The sequence below is a fragment of the Perna viridis genome, chromosome 13, assembly GCF_037379345.1.
Source record: "Perna viridis isolate PV_CMFRI_1.1 ecotype Kerala chromosome 13, ASM3737934v1, whole genome shotgun sequence".
Classification (NCBI taxonomy): Eukaryota; Metazoa; Mollusca; class Bivalvia; order Mytilida; family Mytilidae; genus Perna; species Perna viridis.
Genome location: NC_142457.1, coordinates 33,318,337 through 33,336,808, shown reverse-complemented (window position 1 = coordinate 33,336,808; position 18,472 = coordinate 33,318,337). Strand labels below are relative to the sequence as shown.

The 18,472-nt window shown below is 36.9% G+C and overlaps 6 protein-coding genes and 3 pseudogenes across 6 annotated transcripts; 3 read left to right on the top strand and 6 right to left on the bottom strand.

The window, feature by feature from the left end:
• Window positions 1-3,578: 3,578 nt before the first annotated feature.
• On the bottom strand, window positions 3,579-3,956 carry LOC148600516 (histone H2A-like). Its single transcript, XM_088558206.1, has one exon. It carries the CDS (start codon window positions 3,954-3,956, stop codon window positions 3,579-3,581), a length of 378 nt encoding a protein of 125 aa, XP_088414332.1.
• Window positions 3,957-4,210: 254 nt separating this feature from the next.
• LOC148600515 (histone H2B pseudogene) lies at window positions 4,211-4,588 on the top strand (annotated as a pseudogene).
• Window positions 4,589-5,268: 680 nt separating this feature from the next.
• Window positions 5,269-5,580, bottom strand: LOC148600514 (histone H4). The gene has a single exon (XM_088558205.1). The coding sequence runs from the start codon at window positions 5,578-5,580 to the stop codon at window positions 5,269-5,271; it is 312 nt and encodes a 103-aa protein (XP_088414331.1).
• Window positions 5,581-8,568: 2,988 nt separating this feature from the next.
• Window positions 8,569-8,946, bottom strand: LOC148600513 (histone H2A-like). The gene has a single exon (XM_088558204.1). The coding sequence runs from the start codon at window positions 8,944-8,946 to the stop codon at window positions 8,569-8,571; it is 378 nt and encodes a 125-aa protein (XP_088414330.1).
• A 254-nt stretch (window positions 8,947-9,200) lies between these two features.
• On the top strand, window positions 9,201-9,578 carry LOC148600512 (histone H2B pseudogene; annotated as a pseudogene).
• A 680-nt stretch (window positions 9,579-10,258) lies between these two features.
• Window positions 10,259-10,570, bottom strand: LOC148600511 (histone H4). The gene has a single exon (XM_088558203.1). The coding sequence runs from the start codon at window positions 10,568-10,570 to the stop codon at window positions 10,259-10,261; it is 312 nt and encodes a 103-aa protein (XP_088414329.1).
• Window positions 10,571-13,557: 2,987 nt separating this feature from the next.
• Window positions 13,558-13,935, bottom strand: LOC148600510 (histone H2A-like). The gene has a single exon (XM_088558201.1). The coding sequence runs from the start codon at window positions 13,933-13,935 to the stop codon at window positions 13,558-13,560; it is 378 nt and encodes a 125-aa protein (XP_088414327.1).
• Window positions 13,936-14,189: 254 nt separating this feature from the next.
• LOC148600509 (histone H2B pseudogene) lies at window positions 14,190-14,567 on the top strand (annotated as a pseudogene).
• A 680-nt stretch (window positions 14,568-15,247) lies between these two features.
• LOC148600508 (histone H4) lies at window positions 15,248-15,559 on the bottom strand. Its single transcript, XM_088558200.1, has one exon. The coding sequence runs from the start codon at window positions 15,557-15,559 to the stop codon at window positions 15,248-15,250; it is 312 nt and encodes a 103-aa protein (XP_088414326.1).
• Window positions 15,560-18,472: the final 2,913 nt, after the last annotated feature.

Genomic DNA, 18,472 nt, shown 5'->3' with positions numbered 1-18,472 from the left:
ATCAGTTTTGAAGTCCTGAGCGATTTCTCTGACTAATCTCTGGAATGGGAGTTTTCTGATGAGAAGCTCGGTGCTCTTTTGATATCTTCTGATTTCTCTCAATGCGACAGTTCCAGGTCTGTATCTGTGTGGTTTCTTGACTCCTCCAGTAGCGGGTGCGCTCTTACGAGCAGCCTTAGTTGCCAGTTGTTTCCTTGGAGCCTTTCCTCCGGTGGACTTACGAGCGGTTTGCTTTGTACGAGCCATTACGAACGATGTATGATTTCAATAACCGAACGGTGATAATACTGTAGCCTTGAGGGTCGGCTTTTGTCGTCGTATAAATTTGACAAGCAAGTTCATTATTGGTCGGTCGAAGCAATAAAACTCACTGTGATTGGTTATCATTCAGGTAATTTCATTGGAGGAATTGGGAAAACTTTCAACACACCACGAGTCTCTTCATAGATAAGCCCAGAGATACGTTTGACACCACCTCTTCGTGCAAGACGACGGATAGCTGGTTTGGTGATACCTTGGATGTTATCACGCAAAACTTTCCTGTGTCGTTTGGCGCCTCCTTTTCCTAGTCCTTTACCTCCTTTACCGCGACCCGACATGGTAATTATGTAATAAAACTATATCGGTACATGATTGATGCCGGCAGGACAAAAATAATATATATAACTAGCGCGACCGTGATAGAAAGCCAATCAAGTATTTGTTAAGTAACTTTTCATTGGACAGTTTGTGTGTGACGAGGAATGGAATGTTTTGTAAGAAAGAAAAAAAGGGGGCTCAATTTTTCAAATATAGGAAATAATTCACGGCAAATAATAGACGTTTCACAAATCGTACACACAGACAACGCATGTTTAAACATGATTTATAAAACAACATAGTTATTTGCACATATGTGCAGATAACTTATAAGGCACATCGCCTTATAACTCAATGCATTGACATAAATTCGCATATATATATATATATGTGTGTGTGTGTGTGTGTGTGTGTGTGTGTGCATGTAGCCGCTGTAAAACGCACCAGGTCGCAGAATAATGCCAAATTTCTGTATTTCTTTCTGTTTCGATTATTTTAAAATAACAGAGAAAGTTTTTCAATATACTACTGTGTTGGAAGTCAGACTATTGACGGTCCTTTATACGGGGGAATTTATCCTATTTATTTTCTTTTTTCTTTTTATTTCATTGCAGTGAAGATCGGTGTCGGACTTTTCAATTATGAAAAAGGTCCACTTAAATGCGAGCGAATGTCTGGATTGTGTATCCGGTGAGTGCACAGAATGCAAAAATAAAGCAAAAAAAAAAAAATTTATATATAACAAAAAAGTGATAATGATAATAAAAAATATATTGTGTTTATGGCTGAGCGAAATTCTCCGGTTCAGACGACAGGGCTTAAGGAATTTTATGAGGTGATAATTAAAATACTAAGGTATTATAGAGAATTGCTGAAAGGTGTGAGTAGTGCTAACTCTTAGTAACCGGCTTTACGTATTCACTTATACGGCCAATGTATAATGTGTTAAGATGTGTATTGTTCAGAAAGTAAACGCGAATTGACCCTTAAAAAGAAAAAAAAAATATTATGATAAAAAAAAAAATAACGAATAAAAAGTATCAGAAAAAAAAATGACATTAGTCTTTGATAATTTTATATGAAGAAAAGGAAAAAGTTAATATAGATGTAATAATAGAATTTTTAAACATAAAGGGAAGGTGTTTCCATGGACAGAGATACACTTACATTCATATATGAACACATATTTATTAAAAAAAAATTACCACGAAATGCATGAAAGTTGCACACAACGATTACATTTTTATTCCAAATGTATAAATGGAATGAGTTCATGTGTATTGTAAATCCGTCAACGCTATGACGAGAAAGCAATTTGGTCTATTGAAATCACATTTTATGAAAAATAGATAGAGAATATTTGTACACGTATAAACTTATACAAAATATGTGAGATAAAAACTTTTTCGGAAAGGGAAAGATGGTTGTTGAACGGTATGCCTTTATTTATTAGGCGCAATTACTTGGTGTTTTCTAGGTACAGACAGGTGTAAAAAAAGGGTGTGTTACATTTTTTATTCGTGTATTATTAGACTGGATTACATATCAACTTAAAAATCTTTTTTTGAAGATTTGTGTGGCCCTTAAAAGGGCCGTTTTCATAATGTGAAAAGTCACACATTAAGCACGTTCTCCGCGAATTCTGCGTGCAAGCTGAATGTCCTTGGGCATGATTGTGACTCTCTTGGCGTGGATGGCGCACAAGTTGGTGTCTTCAAAAAGACCGACCAAGTAAGCTTCACTAGCTTCCTGGAGTGCCATGACGGCGGAGCTCTGGAATCTGAGATCAGTTTTGAAGTCCTGAGCGATTTCTCTGACTAATCTCTGGAATGGGAGTTTTCTGATGAGAAGCTCGGTGCTCTTTTGATATCTTCTGATTTCTCTCAATGCGACAGTTCCAGGTCTGTATCTGTGTGGTTTCTTGACTCCTCCAGTAGCGGGTGCGCTCTTACGAGCAGCCTTAGTTGCCAGTTGTTTCCTTGGAGCCTTTCCTCCGGTGGACTTACGAGCGGTTTGCTTTGTACGAGCCATTACGAACGATGTATGATTTCAATAACCGAACGGTGATAATACTGTAGCCTTGAGGGTCGGCTTTTGTCGTCGTATAAATTTGACAAGCAAGTTCATTATTGGTCGGTCGAAGCAATAAAACTCACTGTGATTGGTTATCATTCAGGTAATTTCATTGGAGGAATTGGGAAAACTTTCAATCCACCATTCTATTCATGTTTGAGCTTTGATGACATGTTATCAAGATTATCAAAAACAATTACATTAATAGTTAATTAGATTCACCAACTTACATCTGATGTCACTCACAATTAGTCACATTTCTGTAGCAATTAGTACATACTATTACTACAAGCATTTATCATGGTTTTTACAAAAAATATTTTAGTAACAAACTAATTTTAAAAAATACAAATTATTTTTTTAAGAATCTATTTATCTTGTGTGCAATAGTTATAGTACGTGGTAAATGGGAAATTGATTCTCTTTGAATTAGTACTCCATTCTACTTTTCATCGAGAACTAGCCTGCATAAAACACATACTTAAAATGAGTTATATGGACTCGCGTTAGTAAACATACAACCCACAGGAAAATGCACGGATAAGTATATGCACATTTAGTAGAGGGCCAGAATTCTACACACACAACAGATAACTGAAACTCTACGATGCCCTCGCGTGGCTGCGTTTTTTAACGTTGTTTATTTTTTTTTTATTTTTTTTTTTTTATATTTTTTGTTTTTGTTTTTGTGAAATGCATATTAATTCTTGAATTGCATAGTTATTGTGTATAGTAATACACGTATTTATGTCCGGCCGAAAAAAAAGGCATATAGGGAAGCTGAGGGAGTGGGGGGGGGGTGGTTATAAACTCAGTTTTAGTTGTTTTATAGTGCAAGTACACACATCAATTTAAGAATCTTTTTGAAAAGTGTTGGTGGCCCTGAAAAGGGCCGTTATATCCGATAGTTCAAAGAACTAAATTATTTATTTTGCAGCCTTTTGAGTCTTCTTGGGCAATAGAACAGCCTGGATGTTTGGCAGTACGCCACCCTGGGCAATGGTGACACCGGAGAGCAGTTTGTTCAGTTCCTCGTCGTTTCTGATGGCCAGCTGGAGGTGACGGGGGATGATTCTGCTCTTCTTGTTGTCACGGGCAGCATTACCTGCCAATTCCAAAACTTCAGCGGCCAAATATTCCATAACAGCGGCGAGATAAACAGGGGCTCCAGCGCCTACCCTCTCTCCATAGTTGCCTTTCCTCAATAGTCTGTGGATACGACCGACAGGGAACTGAAGTCCAGCACGGGACGACCTGCTCTTGGCCTTAGATTTGGCTTTGCCTCCCTTTCCACGTCCAGACATATTGTATTATTTGTGAATTGTTCAGTTTCAAATAAATAAACATAATACTTAAAATATGCAATTTTCCATTTATAGATGCAAACGGATTGGAATGATATCATATGTATGAACCAATCAGTATCACTGTTCTGGCTTGTACTTGGTGTTTTCCGCGAGGTTCGCGCAAACATAATTTCAATCCACTTGGTCGTTTTAAATTGAAATTAGACCGAACTAGTGGGTATTATTCACTGTGTTATTATCAGAGATTAAATATGCCGCCTAAAGCAACTGGATCAAAAGGAGCAAAGAAGGCCGTGACCAAGACGAAAGCTGCACGTGCCGGAGGTGACAAGAAAAGGAAGAGAAGGAGAAGGGAGTCTTATGGAATCTACATCTACAAAGTTCTCCGACAAGTCCATCCGGACACTGGTGTCTCTTCAAAGGCAATGTCAATCATGAACAGTTTTGTCAATGATATCTTTGAGAGAATCGCCGCCGAGGCTTCGCGTCTGGCTCACTACAATAAAAGATCAACTATTACATCTCGGGAGATTCAGACTGCTGTACGTCTTCTGTTGCCGGGAGAATTAGCCAAACACGCTGTTAGCGAAGGGACCAAAGCCGTCACAAAGTACACCAGCAGCAAATAAACTTGCAGTGACGGTCTTCATACTTAACGGCCCTTTTCAGGGCCACCAAAATCTTTCAAAAAGATTCTTATGTTGATACGTTGCAAAACTGTTTATACTCTGAACTTGAATAAGAACAAATGCACACAGAAATCGTATAATCAGAAAAATAAGACTGAAAAGATTTCTTCGCCGTAGAATCAACTCCTTTACATATGAAAGCCACGCATCTAATAAGTTGATTACAAGTCAGGCTCAATAAAATAAATATGATTTCTTTCAAAAAGTGTAGATAGTTACGATACATGTACAGATGTTTGAATTTTTTAATTGAAAATAATAAAATCGGCGGTAAAAGTACATTAGCGTTCACCTTACTACAACGAAATGTGTGAAATCGACACTGAACACTACTCACTAATCGGCATGTGCAATACACAGTCTTAGTCAATAGTTGTTTTTTTGAGCAGTTTTAATAGTGAATGTTGTTGTACATAGATATGTTTTTTCTTGGGTGTCTACTGTGCAGTGATTTATAACAATAAAATGATAAACATTATTCTCAAAATGTTATTGTTGTATGCCATGGGTGTTTTAATTAGAGAAGTTATTTGCTGCATATAACATCAATATCAGAATCTTTTTGAAATATTTTGGTGGCCCTGAAAAGGGCCGTTGTTGTTATTTCTAATGGAAGCTGCTCAACCTCCGAAGCCGTATAGAGTGCGTCCTTGTCTCTTCAGGGCATAGACGACATCCATAGCTGTGACAGTTTTTCTCTTGGCATGCTCGGTGTAGGTGACTGCATCACGAATTACATTTTCCAAGAAAACTTTCAACACACCACGAGTCTCTTCATAGATAAGCCCAGAGATACGTTTGACACCACCTCTTCGTGCAAGACGACGGATAGCTGGTTTGGTGATACCTTGGATGTTATCACGCAAAACTTTCCTGTGTCGTTTGGCGCCTCCTTTTCCTAGTCCTTTACCTCCTTTACCGCGACCCGACATGGTAATTATGTAATAAAACTATATCGGTACATGATTGATGCCGGCAGGACAAAAATAATATATATAACTAGCGCGACCGTGATAGAAAGCCAATCAAGTATTTGTTAAGTAACTTTTCATTGGACAGTTTGTGTGTGACGAGGAATGGAATGTTTTGTAAGAAAGAAAAAAAGGGGGCTCAATTTTTCAAATATAGGAAATAATTCACGGCAAATAATAGACGTTTCACAAATCGTACACACAGACAACGCATGTTTAAACATGATTTATAAAACAACATAGTTATTTGCACATATGTGCAGATAACTTATAAGGCACATCGCCTTATAACTCAATGCATTGACATAAATTCGCATATATATATATATGTGTGTGTGTGTGTGTGTGTGTGTGTGTGTGTGTGTGTGCATGTAGCCGCTGTAAAACGCACCAGGTCGCAGAATAATGCCAAATTTCTGTATTTCTTTCTGTTTCGATTATTTTAAAATAACAGAGAAAGTTTTTCAATATACTACTGTGTTGGAAGTCAGACTATTGACGGTCCTTTATACGGGGGAATTTATCCTATTCATTTTCTTTTTTCTTTTTATTTCATTGCAGTGAAGATCGGTGTCGGACTTTTCAATTATGAAAAAGGTCCACTTAAATGCGAGCGAATGTCTGGATTGTGTATCCGGTGAGTGCACAGAATGCAAAAATAAAGCAAAAAAAAAAAATTTATATATAACAAAAAAGTGATAATGATAATAAAAAATATATTGTGTTTATGGCTGAGCGAAATTCTCCGGTTCAGACGACAGGGCTTAAGGAATTTTATGAGGTGATAATTAAAATACTAAGGTATTATAGAGAATTGCTGAAAGGTGTGAGTAGTGCTAACTCTTAGTAACCGGCTTTACGTATTCACTTATACGGCCAATGTATAATGTGTTAAGATGTGTATTGTTCAGAAAGTAAACGCGAATTGACCCTTAAAAAGAAAAAAAAAATATTATGATAAAAAAAAAAATAACGAATAAAAAGTATCAGAAAAAAAAATGACATTAGTCTTTGATAATTTTATATGAAGAAAAGGAAAAAGTTAATATAGATGTAATAATAGAATTTTTAAACATAAAGGGAAGGTGTTTCCATGGACAGAGATACACTTACATTCATATATGAACACATATTTATTAAAAAAAAATTACCACGAAATGCATGAAAGTTGCACACAACGATTACATTTTTATTCCAAATGTATAAATGGAATGAGTTCATGTGTATTGTAAATCCGTCAACGCTATGACGAGAAAGCAATTTGGTCTATTGAAATCACATTTTATGAAAAATAGATAGAGAATATTTGTACACGTATAAACTTATACAAAATATGTGAGATAAAAACTTTTTCGGAAAGGGAAAGATGGTTGTTGAACGGTATGCCTTTATTTATTAGGCGCAATTACTTGGTGTTTTCTAGGTACAGACAGGTGTAAAAAAAGGGTGTGTTACATTTTTTATTCGTGTATTATTAGACTGGATTACATATCAACTTAAAAATCTTTTTTTGAAGATTTGTGTGGCCCTTAAAAGGGCCGTTTTCATAATGTGAAAAGTCACACATTAAGCACGTTCTCCGCGAATTCTGCGTGCAAGCTGAATGTCCTTGGGCATGATTGTGACTCTCTTGGCGTGGATGGCGCACAAGTTGGTGTCTTCAAAAAGACCGACCAAGTAAGCTTCACTAGCTTCCTGGAGTGCCATGACGGCGGAGCTCTGGAATCTGAGATCAGTTTTGAAGTCCTGAGCGATTTCTCTGACTAATCTCTGGAATGGGAGTTTTCTGATGAGAAGCTCGGTGCTCTTTTGATATCTTCTGATTTCTCTCAATGCGACAGTTCCAGGTCTGTATCTGTGTGGTTTCTTGACTCCTCCAGTAGCGGGTGCGCTCTTACGAGCAGCCTTAGTTGCCAGTTGTTTCCTTGGAGCCTTTCCTCCGGTGGACTTACGAGCGGTTTGCTTTGTACGAGCCATTACGAACGATGTATGATTTCAATAACCGAACGGTGATAATACTGTAGCCTTGAGGGTCGGCTTTTGTCGTCGTATAAATTTGACAAGCAAGTTCATTATTGGTCGGTCGAAGCAATAAAACTCACTGTGATTGGTTATCATTCAGGTAATTTCATTGGAGGAATTGGGAAAACTTTCAATCCACCATTCTATTCATGTTTGAGCTTTGATGACATGTTATCAAGATTATCAAAAACAATTACATTAATAGTTAATTAGATTCACCAACTTACATCTGATGTCACTCACAATTAGTCACATTTCTGTAGCAATTAGTACATACTATTACTACAAGCATTTATCATGGTTTTTACAAAAAATATTTTAGTAACAAACTAATTTTAAAAAATACAAATTATTTTTTTAAGAATCTATTTATCTTGTGTGCAATAGTTATAGTACGTGGTAAATGGGAAATTGATTCTCTTTGAATTAGTACTCCATTCTACTTTTCATCGAGAACTAGCCTGCATAAAACACATACTTAAAATGAGTTATATGGACTCGCGTTAGTAAACATACAACCCACAGGAAAATGCACGGATAAGTATATGCACATTTAGTAGAGGGCCAGAATTCTACACACACAACAGATAACTGAAACTCTACGATGCCCTCGCGTGGCTGCGTTTTTTAACGTTGTTTATTTTTTTTTTATTTTTTTTTTTTTATATTTTTTGTTTTTGTTTTTGTGAAATGCATATTAATTCTTGAATTGCATAGTTATTGTGTATAGTAATACACGTATTTATGTCCGGCCGAAAAAAAAGGCATATAGGGAAGCTGAGGGAGTGGGGGGGGGGGGGGTGGTTATAAACTCAGTTTTAGTTGTTTTATAGTGCAAGTACACACATCAATTTAAGAATCTTTTTGAAAAGTGTTGGTGGCCCTGAAAAGGGCCGTTATATCCGATAGTTCAAAGAACTAAATTATTTATTTTGCAGCCTTTTGAGTCTTCTTGGGCAATAGAACAGCCTGGATGTTTGGCAGTACGCCACCCTGGGCAATGGTGACACCGGAGAGCAGTTTGTTCAGTTCCTCGTCGTTTCTGATGGCCAGCTGGAGGTGACGGGGGATGATTCTGCTCTTCTTGTTGTCACGGGCAGCATTACCTGCCAATTCCAAAACTTCAGCGGCCAAATATTCCATAACAGCGGCGAGATAAACAGGGGCTCCAGCGCCTACCCTCTCTCCATAGTTGCCTTTCCTCAATAGTCTGTGGATACGACCGACAGGGAACTGAAGTCCAGCACGGGACGACCTGCTCTTGGCCTTAGATTTGGCTTTGCCTCCCTTTCCACGTCCAGACATATTGTATTATTTGTGAATTGTTCAGTTTCAAATAAATAAACATAATACTTAAAATATGCAATTTTCCATTTATAGATGCAAACGGATTGGAATGATATCATATGTATGAACCAATCAGTATCACTGTTCTGGCTTGTACTTGGTGTTTTCCGCGAGGTTCGCGCAAACATAATTTCAATCCACTTGGTCGTTTTAAATTGAAATTAGACCGAACTAGTGGGTATTATTCACTGTGTTATTATCAGAGATTAAATATGCCGCCTAAAGCAACTGGATCAAAAGGAGCAAAGAAGGCCGTGACCAAGACGAAAGCTGCACGTGCCGGAGGTGACAAGAAAAGGAAGAGAAGGAGAAGGGAGTCTTATGGAATCTACATCTACAAAGTTCTCCGACAAGTCCATCCGGACACTGGTGTCTCTTCAAAGGCAATGTCAATCATGAACAGTTTTGTCAATGATATCTTTGAGAGAATCGCCGCCGAGGCTTCGCGTCTGGCTCACTACAATAAAAGATCAACTATTACATCTCGGGAGATTCAGACTGCTGTACGTCTTCTGTTGCCGGGAGAATTAGCCAAACACGCTGTTAGCGAAGGGACCAAAGCCGTCACAAAGTACACCAGCAGCAAATAAACTTGCAGTGACGGTCTTCATACTTAACGGCCCTTTTCAGGGCCACCAAAATCTTTCAAAAAGATTCTTATGTTGATACGTTGCAAAACTGTTTATACTCTGAACTTGAATAAGAACAAATGCACACAGAAATCGTATAATCAGAAAAATAAGACTGAAAAGATTTCTTCGCCGTAGAATCAACTCCTTTACATATGAAAGCCACGCATCTAATAAGTTGATTACAAGTCAGGCTCAATAAAATAAATATGATTTCTTTCAAAAAGTGTAGATAGTTACGATACATGTACAGATGTTTGAATTTTTTAATTGAAAATAATAAAATCGGCGGTAAAAGTACATTAGCGTTCACCTTACTACAACGAAATGTGTGAAATCGACACTGAACACTACTCACTAATCGGCATGTGCAATACACAGTCTTAGTCAATAGTTGTTTTTTTGAGCAGTTTTAATAGTGAATGTTGTTGTACATAGATATGTTTTTTCTTGGGTGTCTACTGTGCAGTGATTTATAACAATAAAATGATAAACATTATTCTCAAAATGTTATTGTTGTATGCCATGGGTGTTTTAATTAGAGAAGTTATTTGCTGCATATAACATCAATATCAGAATCTTTTTGAAATATTTTGGTGGCCCTGAAAAGGGCCGTTGTTGTTATTTCTAATGGAAGCTGCTCAACCTCCGAAGCCGTATAGAGTGCGTCCTTGTCTCTTCAGGGCATAGACGACATCCATAGCTGTGACAGTTTTTCTCTTGGCATGCTCGGTGTAGGTGACTGCATCACGAATTACATTTTCCAAGAAAACTTTCAACACACCACGAGTCTCTTCATAGATAAGCCCAGAGATACGTTTGACACCACCTCTTCGTGCAAGACGACGGATAGCTGGTTTGGTGATACCTTGGATGTTATCACGCAAAACTTTCCTGTGTCGTTTGGCGCCTCCTTTTCCTAGTCCTTTACCTCCTTTACCGCGACCCGACATGGTAATTATGTAATAAAACTATATCGGTACATGATTGATGCCGGCAGGACAAAAATAATATATATAACTAGCGCGACCGTGATAGAAAGCCAATCAAGTATTTGTTAAGTAACTTTTCATTGGACAGTTTGTGTGTGACGAGGAATGGAATGTTTTGTAAGAAAGAAAAAAAGGGGGCTCAATTTTTCAAATATAGGAAATAATTCACGGCAAATAATAGACGTTTCACAAATCGTACACACAGACAACGCATGTTTAAACATGATTTATAAAACAACATAGTTATTTGCACATATGTGCAGATAACTTATAAGGCACATCGCCTTATAACTCAATGCATTGACATAAATTCGCATATATATATATATGTGTGTGTGTGTGTGTGTGTGTGTGTGTGTGTGTGTGTGTGCATGTAGCCGCTGTAAAACGCACCAGGTCGCAGAATAATGCCAAATTTCTGTATTTCTTTCTGTTTCGATTATTTTAAAATAACAGAGAAAGTTTTTCAATATACTACTGTGTTGGAAGTCAGACTATTGACGGTCCTTTATACGGGGGAATTTATCCTATTCATTTTCTTTTTTCTTTTTATTTCATTGCAGTGAAGATCGGTGTCGGACTTTTCAATTATGAAAAAGGTCCACTTAAATGCGAGCGAATGTCTGGATTGTGTATCCGGTGAGTGCACAGAATGCAAAAATAAAGCAAAAAAAAAAAATTTATATATAACAAAAAAGTGATAATGATAATAAAAAATATATTGTGTTTATGGCTGAGCGAAATTCTCCGGTTCAGACGACAGGGCTTAAGGAATTTTATGAGGTGATAATTAAAATACTAAGGTATTATAGAGAATTGCTGAAAGGTGTGAGTAGTGCTAACTCTTAGTAACCGGCTTTACGTATTCACTTATACGGCCAATGTATAATGTGTTAAGATGTGTATTGTTCAGAAAGTAAACGCGAATTGACCCTTAAAAAGAAAAAAAAAATATTATGATAAAAAAAAAAATAACGAATAAAAAGTATCAGAAAAAAAAATGACATTAGTCTTTGATAATTTTATATGAAGAAAAGGAAAAAGTTAATATAGATGTAATAATAGAATTTTTAAACATAAAGGGAAGGTGTTTCCATGGACAGAGATACACTTACATTCATATATGAACACATATTTATTAAAAAAAAATTACCACGAAATGCATGAAAGTTGCACACAACGATTACATTTTTATTCCAAATGTATAAATGGAATGAGTTCATGTGTATTGTAAATCCGTCAACGCTATGACGAGAAAGCAATTTGGTCTATTGAAATCACATTTTATGAAAAATAGATAGAGAATATTTGTACACGTATAAACTTATACAAAATATGTGAGATAAAAACTTTTTCGGAAAGGGAAAGATGGTTGTTGAACGGTATGCCTTTATTTATTAGGCGCAATTACTTGGTGTTTTCTAGGTACAGACAGGTGTAAAAAAAGGGTGTGTTACATTTTTTATTCGTGTATTATTAGACTGGATTACATATCAACTTAAAAATCTTTTTTTGAAGATTTGTGTGGCCCTTAAAAGGGCCGTTTTCATAATGTGAAAAGTCACACATTAAGCACGTTCTCCGCGAATTCTGCGTGCAAGCTGAATGTCCTTGGGCATGATTGTGACTCTCTTGGCGTGGATGGCGCACAAGTTGGTGTCTTCAAAAAGACCGACCAAGTAAGCTTCACTAGCTTCCTGGAGTGCCATGACGGCGGAGCTCTGGAATCTGAGATCAGTTTTGAAGTCCTGAGCGATTTCTCTGACTAATCTCTGGAATGGGAGTTTTCTGATGAGAAGCTCGGTGCTCTTTTGATATCTTCTGATTTCTCTCAATGCGACAGTTCCAGGTCTGTATCTGTGTGGTTTCTTGACTCCTCCAGTAGCGGGTGCGCTCTTACGAGCAGCCTTAGTTGCCAGTTGTTTCCTTGGAGCCTTTCCTCCGGTGGACTTACGAGCGGTTTGCTTTGTACGAGCCATTACGAACGATGTATGATTTCAATAACCGAACGGTGATAATACTGTAGCCTTGAGGGTCGGCTTTTGTCGTCGTATAAATTTGACAAGCAAGTTCATTATTGGTCGGTCGAAGCAATAAAACTCACTGTGATTGGTTATCATTCAGGTAATTTCATTGGAGGAATTGGGAAAACTTTCAATCCACCATTCTATTCATGTTTGAGCTTTGATGACATGTTATCAAGATTATCAAAAACAATTACATTAATAGTTAATTAGATTCACCAACTTACATCTGATGTCACTCACAATTAGTCACATTTCTGTAGCAATTAGTACATACTATTACTACAAGCATTTATCATGGTTTTTACAAAAAATATTTTAGTAACAAACTAATTTTAAAAAATACAAATTATTTTTTTAAGAATCTATTTATCTTGTGTGCAATAGTTATAGTACGTGGTAAATGGGAAATTGATTCTCTTTGAATTAGTACTCCATTCTACTTTTCATCGAGAACTAGCCTGCATAAAACACATACTTAAAATGAGTTATATGGACTCGCGTTAGTAAACATACAACCCACAGGAAAATGCACGGATAAGTATATGCACATTTAGTAGAGGGCCAGAATTCTACACACACAACAGATAACTGAAACTCTACGATGCCCTCGCGTGGCTGCGTTTTTTAACGTTGTTTATTTTTTTTTTATTTTTTTTTTTTTATATTTTTTGTTTTTGTTTTTGTGAAATGCATATTAATTCTTGAATTGCATAGTTATTGTGTATAGTAATACACGTATTTATGTCCGGCCGAAAAAAAAGGCATATAGGGAAGCTGAGGGAGTGGGGGGGGGGGTGGTTATAAACTCAGTTTTAGTTGTTTTATAGTGCAAGTACACACATCAATTTAAGAATCTTTTTGAAAAGTGTTGGTGGCCCTGAAAAGGGCCGTTATATCCGATAGTTCAAAGAACTAAATTATTTATTTTGCAGCCTTTTGAGTCTTCTTGGGCAATAGAACAGCCTGGATGTTTGGCAGTACGCCACCCTGGGCAATGGTGACACCGGAGAGCAGTTTGTTCAGTTCCTCGTCGTTTCTGATGGCCAGCTGGAGGTGACGGGGGATGATTCTGCTCTTCTTGTTGTCACGGGCAGCATTACCTGCCAATTCCAAAACTTCAGCGGCCAAATATTCCATAACAGCGGCGAGATAAACAGGGGCTCCAGCGCCTACCCTCTCTCCATAGTTGCCTTTCCTCAATAGTCTGTGGATACGACCGACAGGGAACTGAAGTCCAGCACGGGACGACCTGCTCTTGGCCTTAGATTTGGCTTTGCCTCCCTTTCCACGTCCAGACATATTGTATTATTTGTGAATTGTTCAGTTTCAAATAAATAAACATAATACTTAAAATATGCAATTTTCCATTTATAGATGCAAACGGATTGGAATGATATCATATGTATGAACCAATCAGTATCACTGTTCTGGCTTGTACTTGGTGTTTTCCGCGAGGTTCGCGCAAACATAATTTCAATCCACTTGGTCGTTTTAAATTGAAATTAGACCGAACTAGTGGGTATTATTCACTGTGTTATTATCAGAGATTAAATATGCCGCCTAAAGCAACTGGATCAAAAGGAGCAAAGAAGGCCGTGACCAAGACGAAAGCTGCACGTGCCGGAGGTGACAAGAAAAGGAAGAGAAGGAGAAGGGAGTCTTATGGAATCTACATCTACAAAGTTCTCCGACAAGTCCATCCGGACACTGGTGTCTCTTCAAAGGCAATGTCAATCATGAACAGTTTTGTCAATGATATCTTTGAGAGAATCGCCGCCGAGGCTTCGCGTCTGGCTCACTACAATAAAAGATCAACTATTACATCTCGGGAGATTCAGACTGCTGTACTTCTTCTGTTGCCGGGAGAATTAGCCAAACACGCTGTTAGCGAAGGGACCAAAGCCGTCACAAAGTACACCAGCAGCAAATAAACTTGCAGTGACGGTCTTCATACTTAACGGCCCTTTTCAGGGCCACCAAAATCTTTCAAAAAGATTCTTATGTTGATACGTTGCAAAACTGTTTATACTCTGAACTTGAATAAGAACAAATGCACACAGAAATCGTATAATCAGAAAAATAAGACTGAAAAGATTTCTTCGCCGTAGAATCAACTCCTTTACATATGAAAGCCACGCATCTAATAAGTTGATTACAAGTCAGGCTCAATAAAATAAATATGATTTCTTTCAAAAAGTGTAGATAGTTACGATACATGTACAGATGTTTGAATTTTTTAATTGAAAATAATAAAATCGGCGGTAAAAGTACATTAGCGTTCACCTTACTACAACGAAATGTGTGAAATCGACACTGAACACTACTCACTAATCGGCATGTGCAATACACAGTCTTAGTCAATAGTTGTTTTTTTGAGCAGTTTTAATAGTGAATGTTGTTGTACATAGATATGTTTTTTCTTGGGTGTCTACTGTGCAGTGATTTATAACAATAAAATGATAAACATTATTCTCAAAATGTTATTGTTGTATGCCATGGGTGTTTTAATTAGAGAAGTTATTTGCTGCATATAACATCAATATCAGAATCTTTTTGAAATATTTTGGTGGCCCTGAAAAGGGCCGTTGTTGTTATTTCTAATGGAAGCTGCTCAACCTCCGAAGCCGTATAGAGTGCGTCCTTGTCTCTTCAGGGCATAGACGACATCCATAGCTGTGACAGTTTTTCTCTTGGCATGCTCGGTGTAGGTGACTGCATCACGAATTACATTTTCCAAGAAAACTTTCAACACACCACGAGTCTCTTCATAGATAAGCCCAGAGATACGTTTGACACCACCTCTTCGTGCAAGACGACGGATAGCTGGTTTGGTGATACCTTGGATGTTATCACGCAAAACTTTCCTGTGTCGTTTGGCGCCTCCTTTTCCTAGTCCTTTACCTCCTTTACCGCGACCCGACATGGTAATTATGTAATAAAACTATATCGGTACATGATTGATGCCGGCAGGACAAAAATAATATATATAACTAGCGCGACCGTGATAGAAAGCCAATCAAGTATTTGTTAAGTAACTTTTCATTGGACAGTTTGTGTGTGACGAGGAATGGAATGTTTTGTAAGAAAGAAAAAAAGGGGGCTCAATTTTTCAAATATAGGAAATAATTCACGGCAAATAATAGACGTTTCACAAATCGTACACACAGACAACGCATGTTTAAACATGATTTATAAAACAACATAGTTATTTGCACATATGTGCAGATAACTTATAAGGCACATCGCCTTATAACTCAATGCATTGACATAAATTCGCATATATATATATATATGTGTGTGTGTGTGTGTGTGTGTGTGTGTGTGTGTGTGCATGTAGCCGCTGTAAAACGCACCAGGTCGCAGAATAATGCCAAATTTCTGTATTTCTTTCTGTTTCGATTATTTTAAAATAACAGAGAAAGTTTTTCAATATACTACTGTGTTGGAAGTCAGACTATTGACGGTCCTTTATACGGGGGAATTTATCCTATTTATTTTCTTTTTTCTTTTTATTTCATTGCAGTGAAGATCGGTGTCGGACTTTTCAATTATGAAAAAGGTCCACTTAAATGCGAGCGAATGTCTGGATTGTGTATCCGGTGAGTGCACAGAATGCAAAAATAAAGCAAAAAAAAAAAATTTATATATAACAAAAAAGTGATAATGATAATAAAAAATATATTGTGTTTATGGCTGAGCGAAATTCTCCGGTTCAGACGACAGGGCTTAAGGAATTTTATGAGGTGATAATTAAAATACTAAGGTATTATAGAGAATTGCTGAAAGGTGTGAGTAGTGCTAACTCTTAGTAACCGGCTTTACGTATTCACTTATACGGCCAATGTATAATGTGTTAAGATGTGTATTGTTCAGAAAGTAAACGCGAATTGACCCTTAAAAAGAAAAAAAAAATATTATGATAAAAAAAAAAATAACGAATAAAAAGTATCAGAAAAAAAAATGACATTAGTCTTTGATAATTTTATATGAAGAAAAGGAAAAAGTTAATATAGATGTAATAATAGAATTTTTAAACATAAAGGGAAGGTGTTTCCATGGACAGAGATACACTTACATTCATATATGAACACATATTTATTAAAAAAAAATTACCACGAAATGCATGAAAGTTGCACACAACGATTACATTTTTATTCCAAATGTATAAATGGAATGAGTTCATGTGTATTGTAAATCCGTCAACGCTATGACGAGAAAGCAATTTGGTCTATTGAAATCACATTTTATGAAAAATAGATAGAGAATATTTGTACACGTATAAACTTATACAAAATATGTGAGATAAAAACTTTTTCGGAAAGGGAAAGATGGTTGTTGAACGGTATGCCTTTATTTATTAGGCGCAATTACTTGGTGTTTTCTAGGTACAGACAGGTGTAAAAAAAGGGTGTGTTACATTTTTTATTCGTGTATTATTAGACTGGATTACATATCAACTTAAAAATCTTTTTTTGAAGATTTGTGTGGCCCTTAAAAGGGCCGTTTTCATAATGTGAAAAGTCACACATTAAGCACGTTCTCCGCGAATTCTGCGTGCAAGCTGAATGTCCTTGGGCATGATTGTGACTCTCTTGGCGTGGATGGCGCACAAGTTGGTGTCTTCAAAAAGACCGACCAAGTAAGCTTCACTAGCTTCCTGGAGTGCCATGACGGCGGAGCTCTGGAATCTGAGATCAGTTTTGAAGTCCTGAGCGATTTCTCTGACTAATCTCTGGAATGGGAGTTTTCTGATGAGAAGCTCGGTGCTCTTTTGATATCTTCTGATTTCTCTCAATGCGACAGTTCCAGGTCTGTATCTGTGTGGTTTCTTGACTCCTCCAGTAGCGGGTGCGCTCTTACGAGCAGCCTTAGTTGCCAGTTGTTTCCTTGGAGCCTTTCCTCCGGTGGACTTACGAGCGGTTTGCTTTGTACGAGCCATTACGAACGATGTATGATTTCAATAACCGAACGGTGATAATACTGTAGCCTTGAGGGTCGGCTTTTGTCGTCGTATAAATTTGACAAGCAAGTTCATTATTGGTCGGTCGAAGCAATAAAACTCACTGTGATTGGTTATCATTCAGGTAATTTCATTGGAGGAATTGGGAAAACTTTCAATCCACCATTCTATTCATGTTTGAGCTTTGATGACATGTTATCAAGATTATCAAAAACAATTACATTAATAGTTAATTAGATTCACCAACTTACATCTGATGTCACTCACAATTAGTCACATTTCTGTAGCAATTAGTACATACTATTACTACAAGCATTTATCATGGTTTTTACAAAAAATATTTTAGTAACAAACTAATTTTAAAAAATACAAATTATTTTTTTAAGAATCTATTTATCTTGTGTGCAATAGTTATAGTACGTGGTAAATGGGAAATTGATTCTCTTTGAATTAGTACTCCATTCTACTTTTCATCGAGAACTAGCCTGCATAAAACACATACTTAAAATGAGTTATATGGACTCGCGTTAGTAAACATACAACCCACAGGAAAATGCACGGATAAGTATATGCACATTTAGTAGAGGGCCAGAATTCTACACACACAACAGATAACTGAAACTCTACGATGCCCTCGCGTGGCTGCGTTTTTTAACGTTGTTTATTTTTTTTTTATTTTTTTTTTTTTATATTTTTTGTTTTTGTTTTTGTGAAATGCATATTAATTCTTGAATTGCATAGTTATTGTGTATAGTAATACACGTATTTATGTCCGGCCGAAAAAAAAGGCATATAGGGAAGCTGAGGGAGTGGGGGGGGGGTGGTTATAAACTCAGTTTTAGTTGTTTTATAGTGCAAGTACACACATCAATTTAA

Bases quoted from the DNA above. Each gene is read 5' to 3' on its own strand.
- LOC148600516 (XM_088558206.1), bottom strand. From the start codon at position 3,956: ATGTCTGGACGTGGAAAGGGAGGCAAAGCCAAATCTAAGGCCAAGAGC.
- LOC148600514 (XM_088558205.1), bottom strand. From the start codon at position 5,580: ATGTCGGGTCGCGGTAAAGGAGGTAAAGGACTAGGAAAAGGAGGCGCC.
- LOC148600513 (XM_088558204.1), bottom strand. From the start codon at position 8,946: ATGTCTGGACGTGGAAAGGGAGGCAAAGCCAAATCTAAGGCCAAGAGC.
- LOC148600511 (XM_088558203.1), bottom strand. From the start codon at position 10,570: ATGTCGGGTCGCGGTAAAGGAGGTAAAGGACTAGGAAAAGGAGGCGCC.
- LOC148600510 (XM_088558201.1), bottom strand. From the start codon at position 13,935: ATGTCTGGACGTGGAAAGGGAGGCAAAGCCAAATCTAAGGCCAAGAGC.
- LOC148600508 (XM_088558200.1), bottom strand. From the start codon at position 15,559: ATGTCGGGTCGCGGTAAAGGAGGTAAAGGACTAGGAAAAGGAGGCGCC.